At 41.2% G+C, this 19649-nt stretch overlaps 1 protein-coding gene across 5 annotated transcripts in view; it reads left to right on the forward strand.

Annotated features, from left to right (window-relative positions):
* Window positions 1–3080: 3080 nt before the first annotated feature.
* The window catches only part of gprc5c (G protein-coupled receptor, class C, group 5, member C), a 23638-nt gene continuing 7069 nt past the window's right edge, over window positions 3081–19649 (forward strand). Inside the window, exons 1-5 of one of the 5 annotated variants that reach the window (XM_080872308.1) lie at window positions 3081–3296; window positions 5877–6911; window positions 8857–8957; window positions 10629–10755; window positions 12577–13737. In XM_080872308.1, the coding sequence (XP_080728434.1) occupies window positions 5939–6911; window positions 8857–8957; window positions 10629–10721 (1167 nt within the window). In that variant the 5' untranslated portion in view covers window positions 3081–3296; window positions 5877–5938 and the 3' untranslated portion in view covers window positions 10722–10755; window positions 12577–13737. Of the gene's footprint in view, window positions 3297–5876; window positions 6912–8856; window positions 8958–10628; window positions 10756–12576; window positions 13738–19649 lie in introns of those variants that run through there. The other 4 variants (XM_080872310.1, XM_080872309.1, XM_080872311.1 and 1 more) reach the window with 4 other exon arrangements.

Below are 19649 nucleotides of genomic sequence, written 5' to 3' on the forward strand. Positions count from 1 at the left end.
GAAGATGCCAGCTGATAAAATAGGTTTCATGGGCACTTTTTAGTCCAGCACAGTGAATCCGAATAATTATTTTAATCTGTCTTTACTTTATCTGTCTGCACTCTGACTTTTTCTTCGGTTTCAGATTTAATATCCTGTTGAAATAAGAGAAAGAAATCAGAGTGATGAAATGGGGTTTGCCAGAACAAAGAATAATGCATCACTACCTCTGCAGGGATTCGCTTTAACAAAATATGTCTGATCTTTATCTGGAAACAGACAACTGATGGACACCAGGGCTCTGCTGGAAGGAAGCAAGGAGATGTTTAGTTCTCAAAGAAAAACTGTTTGGTTCCAAGGCCAGGTGAAGGACCTAATTTTAGAGAATGGAAAACTGAAAGCATAATTCTTATCAGTGATAGCCAGATGGAGGAGCTAAAAAGTGAGAATGAGAATCGTGAATAAAGAAGCCAGCAGCCTCACTAAGGGTAAATGAGGCAGGAAGCATCAGAAGGTGATTTATAAGCATGAGGGTCTGTGTGGACTGGTCTTTTAATCATTCCCCCAAAACCTCACATGCACCTAATTCTTCACCTGTACTGTCAGCGCTTACACATCGATTTCAAAAGAGGTTGTTTTTTGTTTTTTTACTCCATGAGAGTCACAGAGGGTTGATTATAGCACATAAATGCACATTTTTCACCTGCAGCGAGCATCAAAACATTCTGTTACTGGGGAAGAGCTTTTAAGAATTTCTAGCTTATGTCTTTAAATGTTGAGGCTTTAAATAATAAAAGTGTTGACATTTTGGCTGCAGTTGCAACAATGTAACAGTCAGAATGTATTATATTATCAGAGTCCATCCTTTTTCTGAACTATAGAGCGAGCTCGTTGTTCCAGGTGGGCTGTAGCCTGACCCAGGACAGGTCACCGGCTCCACTGGTCACAGGGCATCGCAAAGAGGCAGGCTGCCTCATACTCTCACATCCACGGATGATTTAGAACCGGTAATGGACCTAATATACATGTCTTTGGACTGCATGAGGAAGCTGGAGCTTCTTACTGTGAGGCCGCAGTGCTAACCACAGCAGCTCTTTTTATCTGTGAAGCTGCATTAAAATGATTGAGAATGAGCAGAAAAGGAGCTTGCTGCCCTCTCTGGGCTAACAGAGGTATTGCCAGACAGCAAAATAAAATAAAAGCTTTTCTTGAATTGTCAAAATTTGGGCAAACTGGCAGCTTATCACATCCACCATTTAATATGAAATTGTGCTTCGTCTTTATTGAATTCTGATTTACTTTTATTTATTAGCTTTACCTGGATTTACTGTTTTTTATTTTCATTTGATGGTCAAGAAACTAAAAATGAAATGACGAATGAATAATGAAGAAAAGAAATGTGGTGGCCTCAGCCATCTTTTATGGTGTGGTCTGCTGGGGCGGCAACCACTCTGCCGGGGACAGGAAGAGACTGAACAGGCTGATCCGCGGGGCCAGCTCTGTTCTAGGATGCCCTCCGGCCCCAGTGGAGGTTTTGAGTGACAGGAGAATGGAGGCTAAGCTGTCATCCCTGTTGGACAACATCTCCCACCCCATGCAGGAGACTGTGACAGCACTGAGCAGCTCCTTCAGTGGTAGCTGCACCCACGGTGTGGGACGGAGAGATTTTGCAGGTCTTTCCTCCCCACTGCTGTCAGACTCCACAACAAAGACGTCAACTGATCAAACACACACATCCACACATGTACAATAACACTAAGTGCAATACTCTTTCTGGCATCGTTGTATTATACTCATATTGTATATAGCATCTTATCTTTTTGAAGTATCTCTGAGCATTGCACAGTATAACCTTCGGGTGAATTTGCTGGGATGTCCACTCCTGGGTGTGTTAACACACACCTGAATGCTTCAGACTAACAAACTGCCAAAACCTCTACAGAGGTGCTAACACTTGATAATGAACTGTTAATCAATTAATTAGAAGTACATTTTTCCCATGAAAAACGCAAAAAAAATCTTTTTTTCACAGGACTGCATTCAGATTTTCTGCAAAGGAGATTGGAGGAGAGATTCTTAAAGATGATTTGTAGAAATAAACACTTGCAGGTGTTGGCGTCCTTCACCTGCTGCTGAATTCTTCGAATCCTCCACTAGATGTCTCTACACACCACTCACACGTTCAGGTAGCCCAGCTGTTCACTCAAAATGTCTGTTTATCATTATCAGTGGAAGAGTGACTTAAGAGCTGGTTGTGAGCAGAGCCACATAAAGTGGCCTATACTGAGCCTCTGTGTGTGACCCTTACAGGGACGCTTTCAGTGGGGAAAATGTGGCAGTGTCCTGGAAGCTACCACCATAAAGCAATAAAACAGAAACTGTTCCCATGACTGAAGGCTGACGCTGAAATTGGCTGAGCTCACAGCTTCTGTGTGGAAGCCTTTCAGAGGAAACAAATAGAAACGGTGTCATTTAAGGTGTGAGGTACTCATACAGAACTGAGTGGCCTTTCACTGGAGAAAAACATGGTCATTACTGTGAAGGGGGCCACAAGTGAGAAAACACTTATTTTAGCTGTATTTTGTTGTTAAAAACTTTTGCAGAGTATGATAATGACTTCTATCAAGAGTCTAAATTTCTTTGCAAATGAGTTATTTATACAAAACAGTATTTACTCCTTTTTTCGCCTGTAGCTGCTGCTGCACATGCCCAGTGTGCCCTGCACTAATCTGCACGCATTTCTAACACCGAGGCCCGACTTCTGCCGTTTTTTAAAGTTTTTAAAATGTGCTTGATTTACAGGGCAGCTGTAGCCTTGACGCTACAACAGGAGTCAATAACATCCAGTGTGTTAGGATGTGATTCATTAATATTAAACAATATTTTAAAGACTGTTTGTGACCTGGTTTTACGGATATCTGTGCTTCAAGCTGTGTAACATAATATCCTAGAATATTTGATACAAATCAGATACTGCCGGGCCATAAACGCTTTAAGAAAATCATTCGTGGGTTATAAGTCTCCCGGAAGTGCGGGTAGGTCGCTGTAGTGTCCTTTGAAGTGATGAACAGCAGTGCGCGCGTGTGCGTCTCCGTGCGTGCTCGGAGAGACGAAGAGGGGAGAGGTGGAGAGGGGATGACTGTAGTCACACCGAGAGGAAAAGCTCGTGAAAGGATTCCTAAACTTGGGAGCGGTCGGATCAGCTGTGCCGCAGTTTGCTTCTTCTCCGTGTAATTTGTGCCCAACTATAGCGGCGCGTTCGCAGCAGGTGAAAACCAACGAGCCGCGCCCAGCAGAAATCTGCCGAGAACAGCCAGGTAGTTAAACTCCTCACAGCCATCACAACCTTTATTCACGCTCACTGAAGCTTTACTGCCTGTTTCTGAGCTTTGCGTCAGATTGATTTCTATATTTTCTGTGTATTTAGACAGAGAGAGCAGGGGATCGTTTATGGAAGACCGTTTGTGCCACTAAATTAACAACTAAAGAAAAGTTATTCACTGAAAACAATTCTATTAAAATAGATTTTAAATAGCTGTGTTTAGGGAGAAATCAACAGTTAGACACGTTAGCTCGTGCTTTCAAATACTTAAGTTATACATTGTTGTGTTTGATTGTACAGCTGAAAGGAGGAGTAGAGAATATAAGAAAGATTCAGTTGCATAATGTAGAAAATCAGATTTAAGTAGAGTTCATCCCGAATTGCAGCATACTCTTCAGTTCATTTTCCTGATGGAAAACCCACTCCTGTGATCCCATGGGCTCACGATAAGGTTAGATATCAGTACGAGAAATACACGACAGAGTTATACCTAGACCTGAGGACAGTACCTGAGGACAGGACCACAGCAAATAGATTAAAGTGCAGGGTGCAATATGTATTACCTTCAGCCGCAGTATTGTGTCTGGCACTTGGCTTGTAGTCATAGTAATGGTAAACTTGTCGTCCCATTTTAGTGTCACCTCTTAATTTTGACTCACTGAGTTATTCTTACTGTTATAAGTGGCTTCTTTCTTCATATAGACGTTTTTTAAAGCTACAGTGAATAGGATTAGTAGACTTCATTAAAAAGGCCATATAAGAGTTTAACCCTTGTGTTGTCCTCGGGTCAAAAATGACCCCTAGGTGAATAGCAAACAAGTATATGGGAATCCCGAGGACAACACAAGGTTAAAGGAGTAGAGGAGTATGAGTTTGGATGCTAGATTTTGTACCTGGAGTGTATGTTTTGTCTGTGCTGGTCAAAGTGTAGAAGCCCTATTGAGTCATCTGGAGGCGCACAAAGTAGGTTTTACCTGTGCGAGTTTGTGGTAAAGTAGCTAAACATATATCATAAGTTAGAGAAAACTGAAGAACCTTTTGACTCTTGAAAATCCACTTTACAGATTACATTTCTGTGGTTACATTTCCAGTTATTGCAACAATCAGATTCAATGTCTTGTATTAATTCAGGGATGTAGGCCGCATATACCCCACTTTGATCCTAAGTGGGTCGAACGGGTGAAAATCCACTTTCTGTGAGTGTGAAGGAACTTAACTTCACATTTAAACCCTGGGATATCTCAATATAAGAAAAATAAGTGCAATGTCAACAGTACGTCTCAGTTTGTCCACATGATAAAGAAATGCTGCTGAAAGAAATGAAAGAAACCTGTCAGCATGACTTAAATTCTTAAAATTAAAGCAGTTAATGTCCAGAATTACAAAAAGTCTGGTATCTCATTGTCCAGAATGGCCTGTTAGTATAAAGTTGGACAATTTTTCTAATTCACAGAAAAATAGAAAAAAATAGATATTTCTTTAGTATATAGTCAAAAAACAGGAACTTCTTTGTTATTTGATTGTTTTTACTTTATTGCTGTAGTATGAAAAAGATGTCACATTTATGAAAATAAAGGTAAAATCCCAAAATGTATGCCCCTCTTCACATTTTCCAAAGATAGCCATCAGACTGTGTTGGAGTCTTTGCCAGGCCGACTCTGGCAAGACATCATTTGACATTCTCTAAAGTTTCACCGGCACAAAAATCCTCAAAAAAGGCCTAAAAAGTTTAGAAAACCAAAGTATTGAAATTAAAGATGTGCCTTAAATATGCTTATAATATTTCCCCTGGCAACAGTTACAAAAAACAACTCAACAAATATTAAAATGAACGGTCTAAGAACTTTGTTTGATCGGTGGTCACGCCCTGAAACTGGGAGTAAATGTATTAGTTAATTCTGTCTGTTTGAGGAGTGACAGAGTGGAGGACATGTAGAAAAAGAATATATTTGCCTCTTTGTTCCAGAAAGATCTGTCTTCCTGATTGAGTAACAGAAGGTCAGAAAGACCGAATGTCCGCACGCCGCATCTATCGATTTGACTCAGAGACCGTCCTCAGTTTGGTGTAATTGGATCTGATAGGGACGAAAAGAAACAGCCAGACGAGGCAGAAAGACAAAACCAGGATTGCAGAGATGTTTATTCACAAAACAGATGCTCAGATTTTATGTAATTCAGCAGAAAACACTAAAAAGCAAAACCTTTGGATTTGAGTTGACCAGAGTTTTAGCAGGTGAGCCTCAGGTTCAACGCACTTTTTCCTCACTGTTGTGTAAATGTGCAGAAACAATGTCTGTTGACAGATGTGTTAATCATTAACATTAGAGTTGGGAAAAAGCCCAGCAGTGACATTCCTCCCACATTTTTGGAGTGTGACTGCAGATCCCTGATTCTCTGAAGCTCTAAATAAAAGCAAAGCACCTTTTTATAGAACGTTTTCCAGGATAACATGACGACGTTGACTCATGCAAGTGTGATATTTGCTCAGCTGGGTGTAGACAACTGTATCCTAATGTAGCTTTGGTGACGTGGTTTAGCTCTTTGTTCAAATCTGTCCCTATCGTGTCTCTCCCAGACATTCCCTGTTTGTCCATCTGAACAGGTGCTGCTAGAGTCCCAGAGCAACTCCCAGGCTCCATGGCCAGCAACAGTACTCCTAAGGGCTGCGGCCCAAACGTGGATTCCATTTATTACAATCTGTGTAGCACTGAAGCTGCATGGGGCATCGTGCTGGAGGCCTTAGCGGCAGCTGGCATCGTCTTCTCCTTCGTGCTCTTCATCTCGCTGCTGGCCAGCCTGCCCTTCCATAAAGACTACAACCGCAAGAGCTCGGTAGCTCTTCACGCCTTCTTCCTGATCTGCACTGCTGGTCTCTTCTGCCTAACCTTTGCCTTCATCGTGGGAGAGAACTTCTCCACATGTGCTTCACGGAGGTTCCTCTTTGGGGTGCTGTTCAGCGGCTGCTTCGCCTCCCAGCTGATGCAGTGTGTGAGGCTGAACATCCTGGCCAGACGAAACAGCGGGCCTCGAGTTTGGGTCTTGTGTCTTGGGGCGTTGGGGCTGTGGCTGGTGGAGGTGATCATCAACACAGAATGGCTGATAATTACAATTGTGCCTTCCAACACCACAGCTCAAACTAGCAAAGCTATAGCCGTGCCTTGTGACATTGCTAACGAGGACTTTGTCATGGCGCTCATCTACGTGATGGTGCTGATCCTGGCTGTGGTGGTGGCGAGTCTGACCATCATGATGGGCAAACACGCACAGTGGAAGAAGGAAGGCGCTTGCATCCTTGTGACAAGCCTCTTTTCAGTGGGTATTTGGGTGGCGTGGATCGTCATGTACGTGTATGGGAATGGGAAAACCGGGGGTCCAACGTGGGATGACCCAACCTTAGCCATCGCTTTGGTAGCAAACGCCTGGGTCTTCATTATCATGTACACCATTCCTGACGTCTGCTGTCTGAACAGTGACGATGAGAGTCAACAAGACTACACAGAAGATCTTTGCCAAAACCAAGGAGTCGGATACGAGACGATCCTGAAGGGACAATCCTCCCAGAATGTGTATGTGGAAAATAAGTCTTTCTCCATGGACGAGTCCAACCAAGGTATGTAGCTTAGCCTTGGAGCTGCTGTAGAAAACCTTCAAACAAGCAACTTCACAAGTACGCTTAACTTTGAAGGGTTTTTTCAACTGTTATAAAGGGATTGTAACATCGTCATGAGTCTTTATGGCTTCACAATTTTGCACCTTGTCCAAAATAGACCTTCAGATAGGACGCCTGAATCCGCAAAGGCATCATTTAAAAGGGTCCCAGGACAAATAGACCCAAAGCTGATTACAGTGGTCAAAATGACAACCAGTCAAAGGACCTAAAATTAGATGATGAACACAAGACTGAGCATAATTTTGACAAGGGGGATTATAAGAGTATAAAAAATGAGTACATAAATGTTAAAACCAACACGTGAGATCAGTTCTCCAAGTGCTTAAGACTGTTTAAAATACAGTTTACAGATTTTTTTATGGATGTTTCGGTGATTTTTTACTGAATAGATGAATTCATGAATGACTCAATGTCACATTTTTACAAACTTACAATTCTCAAACTTAAAGCTAGTCTAAAGTTTAAAAATCATGTTTTGGAATTTATAAGCTATGATTGGGTAAACCTGTGGATCTCACATCAAGGCCAGTTTAAGGCAAACAAGAAAAACACTAAAAATCATTTGGATTTGGGCAATACATGAATTCATCGATTCATCTTCTCTCCTTTGTGAAAGAGATAAAGACTATAAGCTGGGGTGATTTTGTCCTTGTAATTTCCAAGAAGAAATGTTGTGTTGCCTCGAGGTATTCAGTGTTATTTGTTTCATCAAAGCAAAGTGGAGCTGATGTTTCTGGTGGTAGTTTAGCTCCGTCTTTTATTTCCTTGAATATGATGCAATAACATTTACATAGCAGCAATAAAACCAAATATTCCTGATTTTCCTGTAGCAGCCATATACAACATGACCGTGAAATAAAAGTTCTTCAGAGCAGCTACGCTCGGTTTGTTTCCTAAAGGCAAACATTTCCCCGGTCATCTATTTGTCTGCAAACCGAACGGTGTCTGAGCTCTTCAGTGCATTCACCCTGACACGTTTTCAGACAGTAGCCATCCTTATGAGGTTCGCTTTAGTGTTATTACAAACTCTGCCTCTCACGATGACCTTGCGCTGATGAATGAATGTTTTCTAGCCCTCGAAAACACAAGAACAAACAAAATATGCAGCAAAATGTCCTGAAAGGTTGTTTTCTGTCCACATGATGACACCACAGAATCTGATCTGCTGATCTGAGCTCAGTCCAAAGGATCAGAGCAGTAAGTCTGATAGTTATCACGGATCGCTAATGGAAGATGGTTCTTTGTAGCAAGGATGGTGATGTGCCTCTGCTTATAAGCTGTAAGGGACTTTTTTGTATTATTAGGTAGCTGTGATGTAGAGGTAGAAAGAGTAGCTTTGGCTTTGTGCTATTCTATTGTAAGGAAAATATGTTACTATACAGATAAGCACAATGTGTAAGAATGCAGAGGAGGTTCTGCCTCTTACATTTTTCCTGATTAGCACAGACTAATGTGTGTCATAAAAAGTCTCAGAATTTGCTTTGAGCACATTTGACTGTAATCATTAACTTACATTAAGTCTTACAGTATGACTAAACTGCCATTAACTGAATATCATCATTCCCACCTAAAATTTTACCTTCTGAATCATTCTTGTTAATAAGTGTCTGACTGCATCTGTGAATGCTGTATCACTCCCACTAGAATCATTACGCCATCTGTTTGCGCTGTCTCCACGGCGACAAAGGTGTGGCAACTGTTTAATATGGGGGTTAGTTATATAGTGCCATCTCTGCAGGGCACTTTGTAAAAGATGGAGGGCAGGCAGGTTGTAATATGAAGATGAAGGGGATTATTGCCAGGTAGCACTTAAGAGGGCCACAGATATCACACACTGATTGTTGGGTGATTAAAAGATTTATTTTCTTATATCTGTTCATCACAGATTCCAAGCCCGTGTCTCCATACAGCGGCTACACTGGTCAGATGCGTAACTCGGTGTACCAGCCCACTGAGCTGGCTCTCATCAGCAAAGGAGTTGGAAATGTGAGTATAAAAGTGATACATTCACAGAAAAACACATTTGAATATGACCACTCCACTCGCACACATACCTGTCTCCTGCACTAGGCAAATTTTTATGGAAATAAGTGGTGACAGTAACCTTTTACAGAGCGTGAAAACCTCATCAACACCATATACACATAACACCAGCAACCATCACTTCCAAGGTACTTTAGTCCATATTTGCATTTTAATTAACAACAGGCAAAGGAAAATGGGAGAATGAATAAAGCAGGTGGACATTTAAAAGTTGTCAGGAGCACGTGTGGCCTAAATCACAGCTTTAATTCTAATGTCACAGATGCCAGGGGTTAAACATCCAGCTGGAGGCGTTTCCTCGGGTTCTAGAAAAAAGTGCATTATATAATCACTAGATTCAAAATGGCATGTATTTTGTAAATTATGCGCACCGTTAGTGTCTGTAAAAACCACAACACCAGGTACGCTTTAGGGTTGAGCCAACCTTGTGACTAAAGAGCACTTGTTCTTCTTAGAAAAGCAAAAGCGCAGAGGTCACATGGGAAGATTTTCAACTTCTGACCACAGTCTGTATATAAATGAGAGATTTACCCAACTCAGTAATAATTTAGACCCACCTTAAACTAAACTGTAGTAATAAGGACACAAAATAAACATCCAGTCAGCTTGTGAGGCCTGAAACTACTGACTAATATCACAAACTCTTTAAAAATGGTGCAATGAGGTCACAGATTAAAGTAACTGAACGAGCTAACGTTGTCCACCATATTGCATGTGATATAACCCCCGGTTGCTAGTGAAATGTTTATTCGCCGGCTGGTTGGCAGTAGTTGGAGGTTTCTGGCTGTCAGTGGATGAAATCTGTTGCACCAGAAACCTCCTTGAGACTGATTTTGTTGCCAGTAGTTTTTCTAGGCAATCATTTTCTGCTCTCAGTCCCCAGCAACCAATCACAACAATCTCATGGAATGCTCATTTTTCCTACTACCTTTGGTTACTAGATGGTCGTGGATCGGTCTGTAGGCCTGTTTGCATGGGCACAATCAGATTTCCCCACGCTGGTGCTGTTCCTATGTCATCATAACAGTTTTGGTCCAGGATCAACGTTGCAACTGACCAATCACATTGCTAATGCTAACTGCTCAGCCAAAGAAGTTAACTGTTAAAAACTTTCTAACATGACTAATATCAATTTGGCTAACAGCAAATCTAACTTGATGAAATATTTATTATACTCCCTTAATGACTTTGTATACAAGGTCACCATTCAAATGCATTTTGAGTGTAGTATCAGTGCAGTCAGGGTTTATTTAGTGGAAAACACAGAGTTCCCAGTTAACTCAAAATCCTGGCAGCTATCTAATTAGTTAATGCTACAGTTGTACATGCAGAAATCATATCCTTTCTGTGCCGCTTCCTTTGCAAGCAAGTCAGCTCTGTCATACTTTTTCAAATGTCCGGTACCTGCTGCGGAAATATCTCAAGAGTTAGTATGCGATTTCTGTGAAAAGTTTTTTAAAAATGTTTTTAAATGCAGTGAACCACCAAAGGCATGACGGTTATGTTTCATGTAAAAGCTTTATGAAGTCATTTGAATTCAAGCAGGCAGTTGTGAACACACTTCGTCCCTATTCTTGGATGTTTTTGTCACGGCTTTGTTATGACTTCACACAGCAGCAGCTACCAGACCCGTCCTTTGACATCTTCATTCCCAGAGCTTCCATTGGCTCTGCGGCCAACAGCGGGAGCAGCACACTGTCAACATAAAAGGAGACCGGGAACACAGCACGCACACACAAGTGTAGGTCGAAAGCAGCTGACTCGCCTCCTTCGTCACTCTGCAGTTCTCCTCTTTATCACCTGCTTGACTCCAGATGCTTTTCTCTTCGTGGCCTCTGCTCATTTCCGACCTCTCAGGTCCTGCTGTATCCATAGCAACTTCTTCTACAGGTTGACTATGAATCACTTCTTTGTCTGGATTTTTTTTTCTTATCTTGCGCCGTTCACTCTCTATAGGCCTTGTGTCTGCCTCTTCTGTGCATATGCTCCTGGACTGAGCGCACTCTGTACTTCTTGTGTCATTCCTCTGGGAAATAATCAAAGAAAAAGATGTTGATGAAAAAGGTAGTGCTTGATTTGGGGGACTGGTTTTCACTGCTTGTCATTTATCTTAAAAAAAAAAAAAAAAGTGAAATTCTTGCCTAAAGGCTTTAAAGGTGTCTCTGAAATGTGTGCAGCTCTCTCATTCATGGAGGAAGGCAGCTAATGTTTCTATGTTCATGGGCTACAAAAACGCAAAATTAGACTTTTCGTTGTCACCTTTATTTAATATAATTGCATTAGTTAATGTAGAGATTGACTTAAAGATGCTAAAATATGCATTTAGACTTTTTCAGGAGTGCTTAGGATTTCTTTGCAGGAAGTCATGATATCTATATGCAGGTGGGACTGTGAGCGTGTCATTAGAAGTGTTGCTGGTTTGTTTTGGTTTTTAGATTTGCAAAGAAAAACAGCCACGCACGTGCTGCCATGTTTTAAGTAAAACATGAGCATGTGAGTGGTTTCCAGTCAGTTTGTTATTTTTAAGTTTCTATAAATATTTCTTTAGTTTTTCAACATCCAGTCAGGTTCAGGTTAGTTTGTATCCGTAGGTTTTTTTTAGACCTTTATAAAAGTTGTTTTATTTGCAAGTTCTACAAGTAACCCTAAAAATGTAACTTGAATAAGTTTCTGTTCTTTACAAAGTGTGACGACAAACGAAAGAACAAAACAGATTCAATAAATGCAAAACAGATAAGATGCAGTTCTGTCAGCGTGGCTATAAAAAGTGATCATTTTTATAGAAGTAATAACTCTTAATGTAGTGATAAACATAAAAAAGCTCTTGTTATGAGAGTAATGTCTAAGTTCGTTTTTATCATGCTCAGCTTTTATACTTGTGGGGTTTTTTTGTTTGTTTATTTGTTTGTTGTTGTGGAGGGTTTTTTTTGGGGGGGGGGGGGGGTTACCTTATGTCTAAATTTTATTTTGCCATGTGTATTAGATTTTATTGCTACTATTTTTCTTGTGTTATTGTAAGGTGACCTTGAGGGTCTTAGAGGTGCCTATAAATAAAATGTATTTGTATTATTATTAGTAGTAGTAGTAGTAGTAGTAGTAGTAGTAGTAGTAGTAGTATTATAATTCAGACAGTTATTTTACACCAAATGGGATAGGTAAATAAACCCTACAAGACAGTGTGTGAAAAGCAAAGGTAAACACAAAACAGTCCTGTGAAACTTTGAGACACACAAATGTAGCTGTTGTTCAATTTTTATTAGCTTTAGGACGAGCTCGGTTTCAGCGATGGTGGCAGAGCAATATAGGAGGTGTGCAAATGTCAATGCAAAAGGAAATGGTTGTCGGTTCCACTGACTAATACTCTTACATTATGTAAAAGAATAAGCAAACAAAACAGTAATAAACCCACAAAGGGTGCAAAAGGGAAACTAGGGAGTGGCTGCCAGTGATCATGTAACTCATGCTGACGATATCCTCCATTAGTGAGCAAGCTGAACACTTTTGAATCCTTCAGAGGGTATATAACACCAAAAAACAAGTAATTTCTTTCTTATTTTTGCAGGGGCATGGTCTGCAGAGGACATCCCAGTGGTGAACGTGCCTCAGCTCGCCAGACCCCATCAGAGTAACTTCGGTTCACATTTTCTCGGTTATACTTGCTGACCTTTTGTTTTCTATTGTTTGTGGTTCCCTAAGCTGGTCCTAAGAGGAACCTTCATCCCCAGTACATGGAGATGAATGGGAGGTCATCCCACTGAGGAACAGATAAACCTCCCATTGACTGATTTATTATGTTCCCCTGGGTATCAGACAGTCAAGAGCTTCATTTGAAAGTCAAAGCACGGAATGAAGCTGCGGCTTTGCTGCAGAACAAAAACTTGTGCAGTGCTCGGCTTTTTCTGACAGGGAAGCGCGAGCTCAAACACACAGATGAAAGTCACGTAACTGATGCCACAAAAACTGGGAAATGTTTCAAGTGTCTTTGACTCAACATTATTTTCAATTTACGCATTAAAGTTAGATTGCATTCACTTAGATTAGAAGGATATTTTGCACAGTTAAATGTAATTATTGAAGTCATGTTTTTGAGCCCGGGTTGTGATTATTGTTGATAACCACAAAGTTAACACATGAAATGAAGTTTTTGAATTAATTTAAATGTACAATGCTCTCAGTGAGTCATGATGCACGAATGTACTGGATAAATGTATATATGTAATACTGTCTAAAGCACTGCTGTGCCATTTAATTATGTTCAATACATGTTACACTGGAGAGACCTGCCTGTGGTTAGCCTGTTTTGCTAGCTTATTATTAATCAGTATATTTCCTCATAGAAGACTTTTTTTCATATCTGAAAAATCAACTTTTCTGTCAGTATTTCTTTGGATAAAATTAAAAAAAAAAATTCTAATTCATTTGAGCAAAAACTGAAAAAAAAATTATATATAATTTTTTTTTTTTTTTTAAATTCTTGAAGGAAGTTTATCATAGAGTTGAATGTTGTAAATGTAACTATAAGAACTGCTATTGTATGAGCAAAATTGGTACTGCCAGCAGAGAGGGGACGTTATTTAACTATGTGGGTGTTAATGACCAGAATCTGCCATTATATCTTTTACATTTTAGCTTTCAGTTACCTTTACTAATAGTCTTATGCATTCTTTGTTGTACAGTAGTCGTCCTATAAAATGTCATATACCATAAAGTGAACTCTACTCCACTGAAATCTGTAGTGCCTGTTGTTTTGGTGAGTGTTCCCATATCCCTTTCACAAAAGCTCGAGCTCAAGCAGTCCAGCTGCTTTTTTTGGTTGTTTTTGCAGCTCACATTAACAAGTGGATAATCTTCAATGATTTATCATCTTAACGCATACGTTTTCTCTCACTAACTGTCATGTGACGGCTGTGTGCAGGCAGGCATGGTGGACCCAAAATGTAGACTCACGGAAACAAAACGTGAACTCAAAACAGCTTTAATGCTGAACTCAGAAGGGTAACAAAACTAGGAATACAAAATAAGCTTACGCAGACAAAACACAGCAAGACGAGGGTAGATCACAACACCAACAAACTGAAACACGGGGCTTAAATACACAGAGGAGCAATCAGGGAATGGGCAACAGGAGGGAAACACAGCTGGGCAAATCAGGCCTAATGAGACAAAGGAAGCAAAACCAGACGCATTTACATGAGAGACGGACTTTCAAAGTAAAACAGGAAACATAACACAGACTGAACTTACAGACACAGAGCAGACAGGGGAGACAGCAACTAAGGATGACACAGAGACATAAACCATAAGACAGAACTCCAACAAAGAAACCAAAGACTAGAAATGATAAATAATATAATAAACTCAAAACATCCTAACACTAACCACCTTGACCAGCATGTGATGTGGAGGAATTATTGTGCAGGATCAGGAACTCCTTTGGAACATTAACCAAGAAAATGTGTGGCTGAATAAACGAGCCAAGTTGAAGCCGTGGAGGCTGCATCAGCATTATAACATTAGCATATATGAGAAACAATTTGGTTGACTCATTGCAGTAAGTTTAGCTGTTTTACTAATACACCACCTTTATTTTTCACTAATATTTTTAATCCCTGGATGTGGATGCGACACTGATCTATGGTGGTGAAGAGAAGGCTGAGCGTAAAAGCAACCCATGTTTAATTCAGTACGATTGTATTTACTTCGTGTCAAATTACAGCAACAGTTACCTCGAGGAACTTTATATTGTAAGTTAAAAACCACCTACATGAGCTGTAGGTAGTGACGAAAAGAATGAGATCATGGATAGTAATGGCACAAATGGGCTTCCTCTGAAGGGTGGCTCTCCCTTAGCTATAGGGTGAGGAGTTTAGTCATTTGGGAGGGATCCGAGTAGATCAGGGGTCCCCAATCCCAGTCCATGAGGGCCGGTGTCCCTGCAGGTTTTAACTCTCACCCTGGGTCAACGCACCTGAATCATATGATTAGCTCATTACCAGGCCTCTGGAGAACTTCAAGACATGTTGAGACTGTAATTTATCCATTTAAATCATCTGTGATGGATCAAGGACACATCTAAAACCTTTTTTTTTTTTTCTTTTTTTTTTTCTTTTGCCTGTCCCGTTTGGCTCTTTTGCCATCAGAATTGTTGTCTGAAGGCAAAGAAAGATGCCCAACGGATTTACTTTACCAAACTGACCATCCCAGCCTTGCCGTAATGGTCCATTTGATTCACCTTTTATTGTTCATTTTATTTTCACTTACTGAATACAGGACAGACTTGACTGGGGGAAAGAAGGGGAGAAAGAAAGAGGGAAATAGAAACAGCTGAGAAGAGGCAAAAGACAAAAACCAACAGAACGGGCAGAAAAAAAAGAAGAAGAAAAAATTGCATATATCAATCACCTGGATCACCTGCTGAGAAAGAAAAAAGAAAACAAGCAGAAGAGAACAAGAGTAATAGAATAAACAACATCACAATGATATATGGGAATATGACAGTAAATACTAAATATTAAACATTATTGTGCAGCACATAAGATCAACAGAACACAGTGTGCTTTGAGGTAGGAGCCAAAAAGGGTGTAGTTTGTGGGTGTGATCACCCGTGTGTACACCTGTGAGCATGGACACGCTTGTTTTTTTTAAAAAAAAATTATAAAAGGTTCCTTCATGTAATGATCTGCTAGAGGGTGTGGGGGGGGCCACAGCCCCGTCCTCCAGGGCATGAAGCAGGTATGGAGGAGATCAAAACTCTAGACATCCAGAGGCCCCCAGAACACAAGAGAGCAAGGAAGACCAACAGAGGAGCAGCCGCGCCACTGTCCCAGAAAGAGCTGAGGAGAGTCCCAGATGAGGGCTCACTCAGCAGCCGCGGAGCAGAAGCCAGGGGGAGTTGCAGTGACGTGCCCGTGAGCTCCGCCGGCAGCCAGCCGTGCCTGAGTGACCGAGCCCCAGGCCGAGAGGCCGGGGGCACCCCACCTCCGAAGTGGCCCGAGCGAGCCCCAGGCTCCAGGCCCCGATAAGCGGCCGCCAAGGAGTGAGCCGGTGTGTACCTGGACGCCCATCCCCGGACACAAAGAACCACCAACGCACCGATGTCTGAGGGAGTCCGCCACTGGCAGGGGAAGTGGTGGTAGGGGGAGATAGGCCTCCAAACCTTGGAGGGCCTAAGATGTCCCCAGAGAGGTGGCGCCTGACACCCAACCTGACATATAGACACAGAAATACAGGCACACACATATACAAACATCCATTCCCACCCTCATGCTCTCATATGCACTTACTCCACACTCAACCAACGTGGAGAGACACATCTAAAACCTGCAGGGACATCGGCCCTTGTGGACTGGGATTGGGGACCCCTGGAGTAGATCCACTACTCCTTAACATCAAAAGAAGCCAGCTGAGATCATTTTCCATTTGACCAGGATGCTTCTTGGACTTCTCCTAGGTGAGGTGTTCCAGGCATGTCCTGGAAGGAAAAGTCGCCAGGATAGGATATACTGGAGATCTCCCGGATGGCCTGAGATCACCTTGGTGTTCACCTGGATGAAATTCAGATACATGCTAGAAAATTGATGGATAGATTTTTGATTTAAAGTTTCTACATTTTATTGTCATTTTGTCATCGTCTTTGCTTGTCTTTCTATGAAAGTCACCACATTCCACTAGTGTGAAGAACTGCTACATTGATGCAACGGTCAAAGTTCAGTAACAATAACAGTGAGATTTAATGATGTGAACAATGTGCCAGAACTATCTACAATATATTCACAGAATAGGGGGTTATATGAGTATGGAACATCAGCACTGACTTGTTAGAGTGATGGCATCTTAATGAGTATGTTTTCTTCCTTTTGCTGCAAGCTCTGTACAATTTAGCATCAAGCCTGAAGAGTTTGATTTGACAGTCCTAATTACAATGGATGTCAACAAACTAGTGAAATCTATAACTAACTACAGTCACTTCAGTGTGAAGTTGATGCCTCGTTTGAAGGAAGTCTTCAGTTTACAACAGCAAATTCAGTTTAAATATTGACACAGAAACACAATTAAACATGAAAGAAAAGGTTTTCAGGGGAAAGCGTGTCTAACCGAGTTTAAGCAAGAGAAAGTGGATTTTACTGCCTTTACTATGTGGGATTACAGTCTGCTAGCACAGATAGTTTCTAATGTACAGCAAATAAAATGATCTTGTAATGTTAATTACATGAATTGCTCATATGTACACACAGTTTCTAAGAAAAAAAGATGAATAAAATGGCCAGTTGGACATGTCCTCTACTTGAAGTTTGACTTTTTTCCATCGCAACAATACAAATAACATATCTGTTTGAATAAAAGTGCAGCCACTGGCTGTCCAGTAACATGAGAATGTAGTTGTTATCATGCTGTGTGGATGTTACATGAGAGACATAACCGCAGGAGCCAAATTCAGTCATGTTCATCAACTGTTGCAAACCGATTGATTGATCCAGCGTCAGACGGCTGGCTTCATCAGAGGAGTCTGAACTCATCAAGGTCATCAAAGGAGAGACATGATTGGTTCTGGTTTCAGTTATATTCCATCAGATGACTCTCTGTTTAGAAAAAAACAAAGCAGAGTGACATATTTCAATCAGCCAGTAGCCTCTAAATATTAAATCTGGAAGGATTCAAGGAGGTGCAGAGAAAGTTCACAGAAATCTAAAACAGTGTGATGTTGACAATGTCAAACAGCCTCACATGGTGTCTGTTTACTCAGTACAGTCCAGCACATGTGAGTCATCTCAGTTATTTAGGTGCCAAATGCCAGCTCTCCTGATACACCTCGGAGCCTTTCAAAGGCAGACCTGCTGACTGTGTTGCACATGCCGTCTCTGAAAGCACAGATTAGATATGGTTATCATTAAAACTACATGTGCTTTTGTTTTTGGCTGTTAAACTGACAAAACAAACGCTTTGCTTCAAGTGTTAATGTTTATTGTGCAAATTTACTTTCCCACGAGACACAGCTTTGCATTTTTAACTGGCCTTACTTTTTTTTGTTTATTTTCTTAGAAGACTTTCCTTCCATACTTAAATATTTGTATATTTAACTTCATGCATTAAAAGGAAAGCATAACCAGTGCTGCTATGGTTCCATAACCCTCAGCCATTTAAAGGATGTGTTCCTCTGACAGAAACATGTGAGTGCACTTCCTGATTAGATACGATTCATATCAGACCCAGGGATGATCACGCTGCTCCCAATTTCCTGCTGATCTGTCCCCACATTCATTTTTCCCTCTGACATTTCCATCAATACGACACTTGACTTAAAATCACAAGAGATAAACATATTTACTAGGGGTGCAACGATATTCGTATCGATATTGAACCGTTCGATACAGTGCTTTCGGTTCGGTACGCATATGTATCGAACAATACAACATTTGTAATTTATTTTATCAACTTTCCTTCTGACGATGCTGTCTGTGTTGAGCGCTCAGTGAATCTGCGTTCGACTACTCCGCCTAGGCTGCACTGTCGAGCGCAGATCCACTGAGCGCTCAACACAGACAGCATAGTCAGAAGGAAGAGCGCAGGGCAAGCTAGCAAGACAGAAGTTATGCTCTCCTTGCAACATGGACCTCCCCCATTCAGATCTGGCGTTTGGAATTATTTTGGTTTTCATGTGACGTATGACCCTGAAGGTAAGCGAGTCATGCACTAAAGTAAAACAGTATGTTGGATGTGCCGTGCAATGCTCAATTACATGGGTGGGAGCTAGTGTGTTAGCGCAGTTAGCTCGTTAACGTGTTGGCCGTCTAGCCCCATGCACGGGGCGATCGGCGGTAGCTCGTTAACGGAGATTTGCCGTGTTGTGGCGTTAAGGTCATTTCAACGAGATTAACCTGAAAGCACTAGTGGGAACACAACGAATATGACTGCACATTTACACCGACATCATCCTAGTGCAAAGACAAAAACAACAAGCATGCTACTAACTTTAGCCGAGTCATTTAGACAGCTGTTAGCACATGATTCTCCTTATGCTGCTGAGAATATAGCCCAGAAGAAGCGGATAGTATAGCTTTTATTTTGGAAAGAGACATTTCTCTGTAATAAACTCTCTTTTCCAAAGATGAGTGATTCCTCAATCAGATACAGGGCTTGCAATATCGCTAGCCCGACGTCCTGGGGCTAGCGATTTTTTTCAGTCGGGCTACCAAAATCTATCTCTTCCCTGCCCGTCGGGCTATTGTAGGAAAAATATATGTCAATGCTTTTGCATTCTTTCAGAAATGTAGCTGGGTAATTATGTCATTGGCATCGATGAGCCACTGTCAATATGTGACATATTGAAATCGCGTTTGAATTTGCGCTTGTTTTTTGCTTTCACTTTGCAATCGCGCGAACTGTGTATAGAGAGCGACAGCACTGATCTGTGAGTGATGATAATTTGTGCACCAATTCCTCTGACATCGTCTTATTAATCGTTAGCTTACTATGCAAACATGACAAGTGAAATCTCTCGCAGCTTACACATGTGAGAGGTTGATCGCGCAGAGAATCGCTGAGCTTATGTGAGTGCATGTGTAAAAGCAGCAGGATGTATATTTTAGTTCTGCTGAGCCAAATAAGACAGGTCAGGGTGAAGAAGTGACAGCCAAA

Source organism: Rhamphochromis sp. 'chilingali' (assembly GCF_963969265.1).
Source record: "Rhamphochromis sp. 'chilingali' genome assembly, chromosome: 22".
In the NCBI taxonomy this organism is placed as follows: Eukaryota; Metazoa; Chordata; class Actinopteri; order Cichliformes; family Cichlidae; genus Rhamphochromis; species Rhamphochromis sp. 'chilingali'.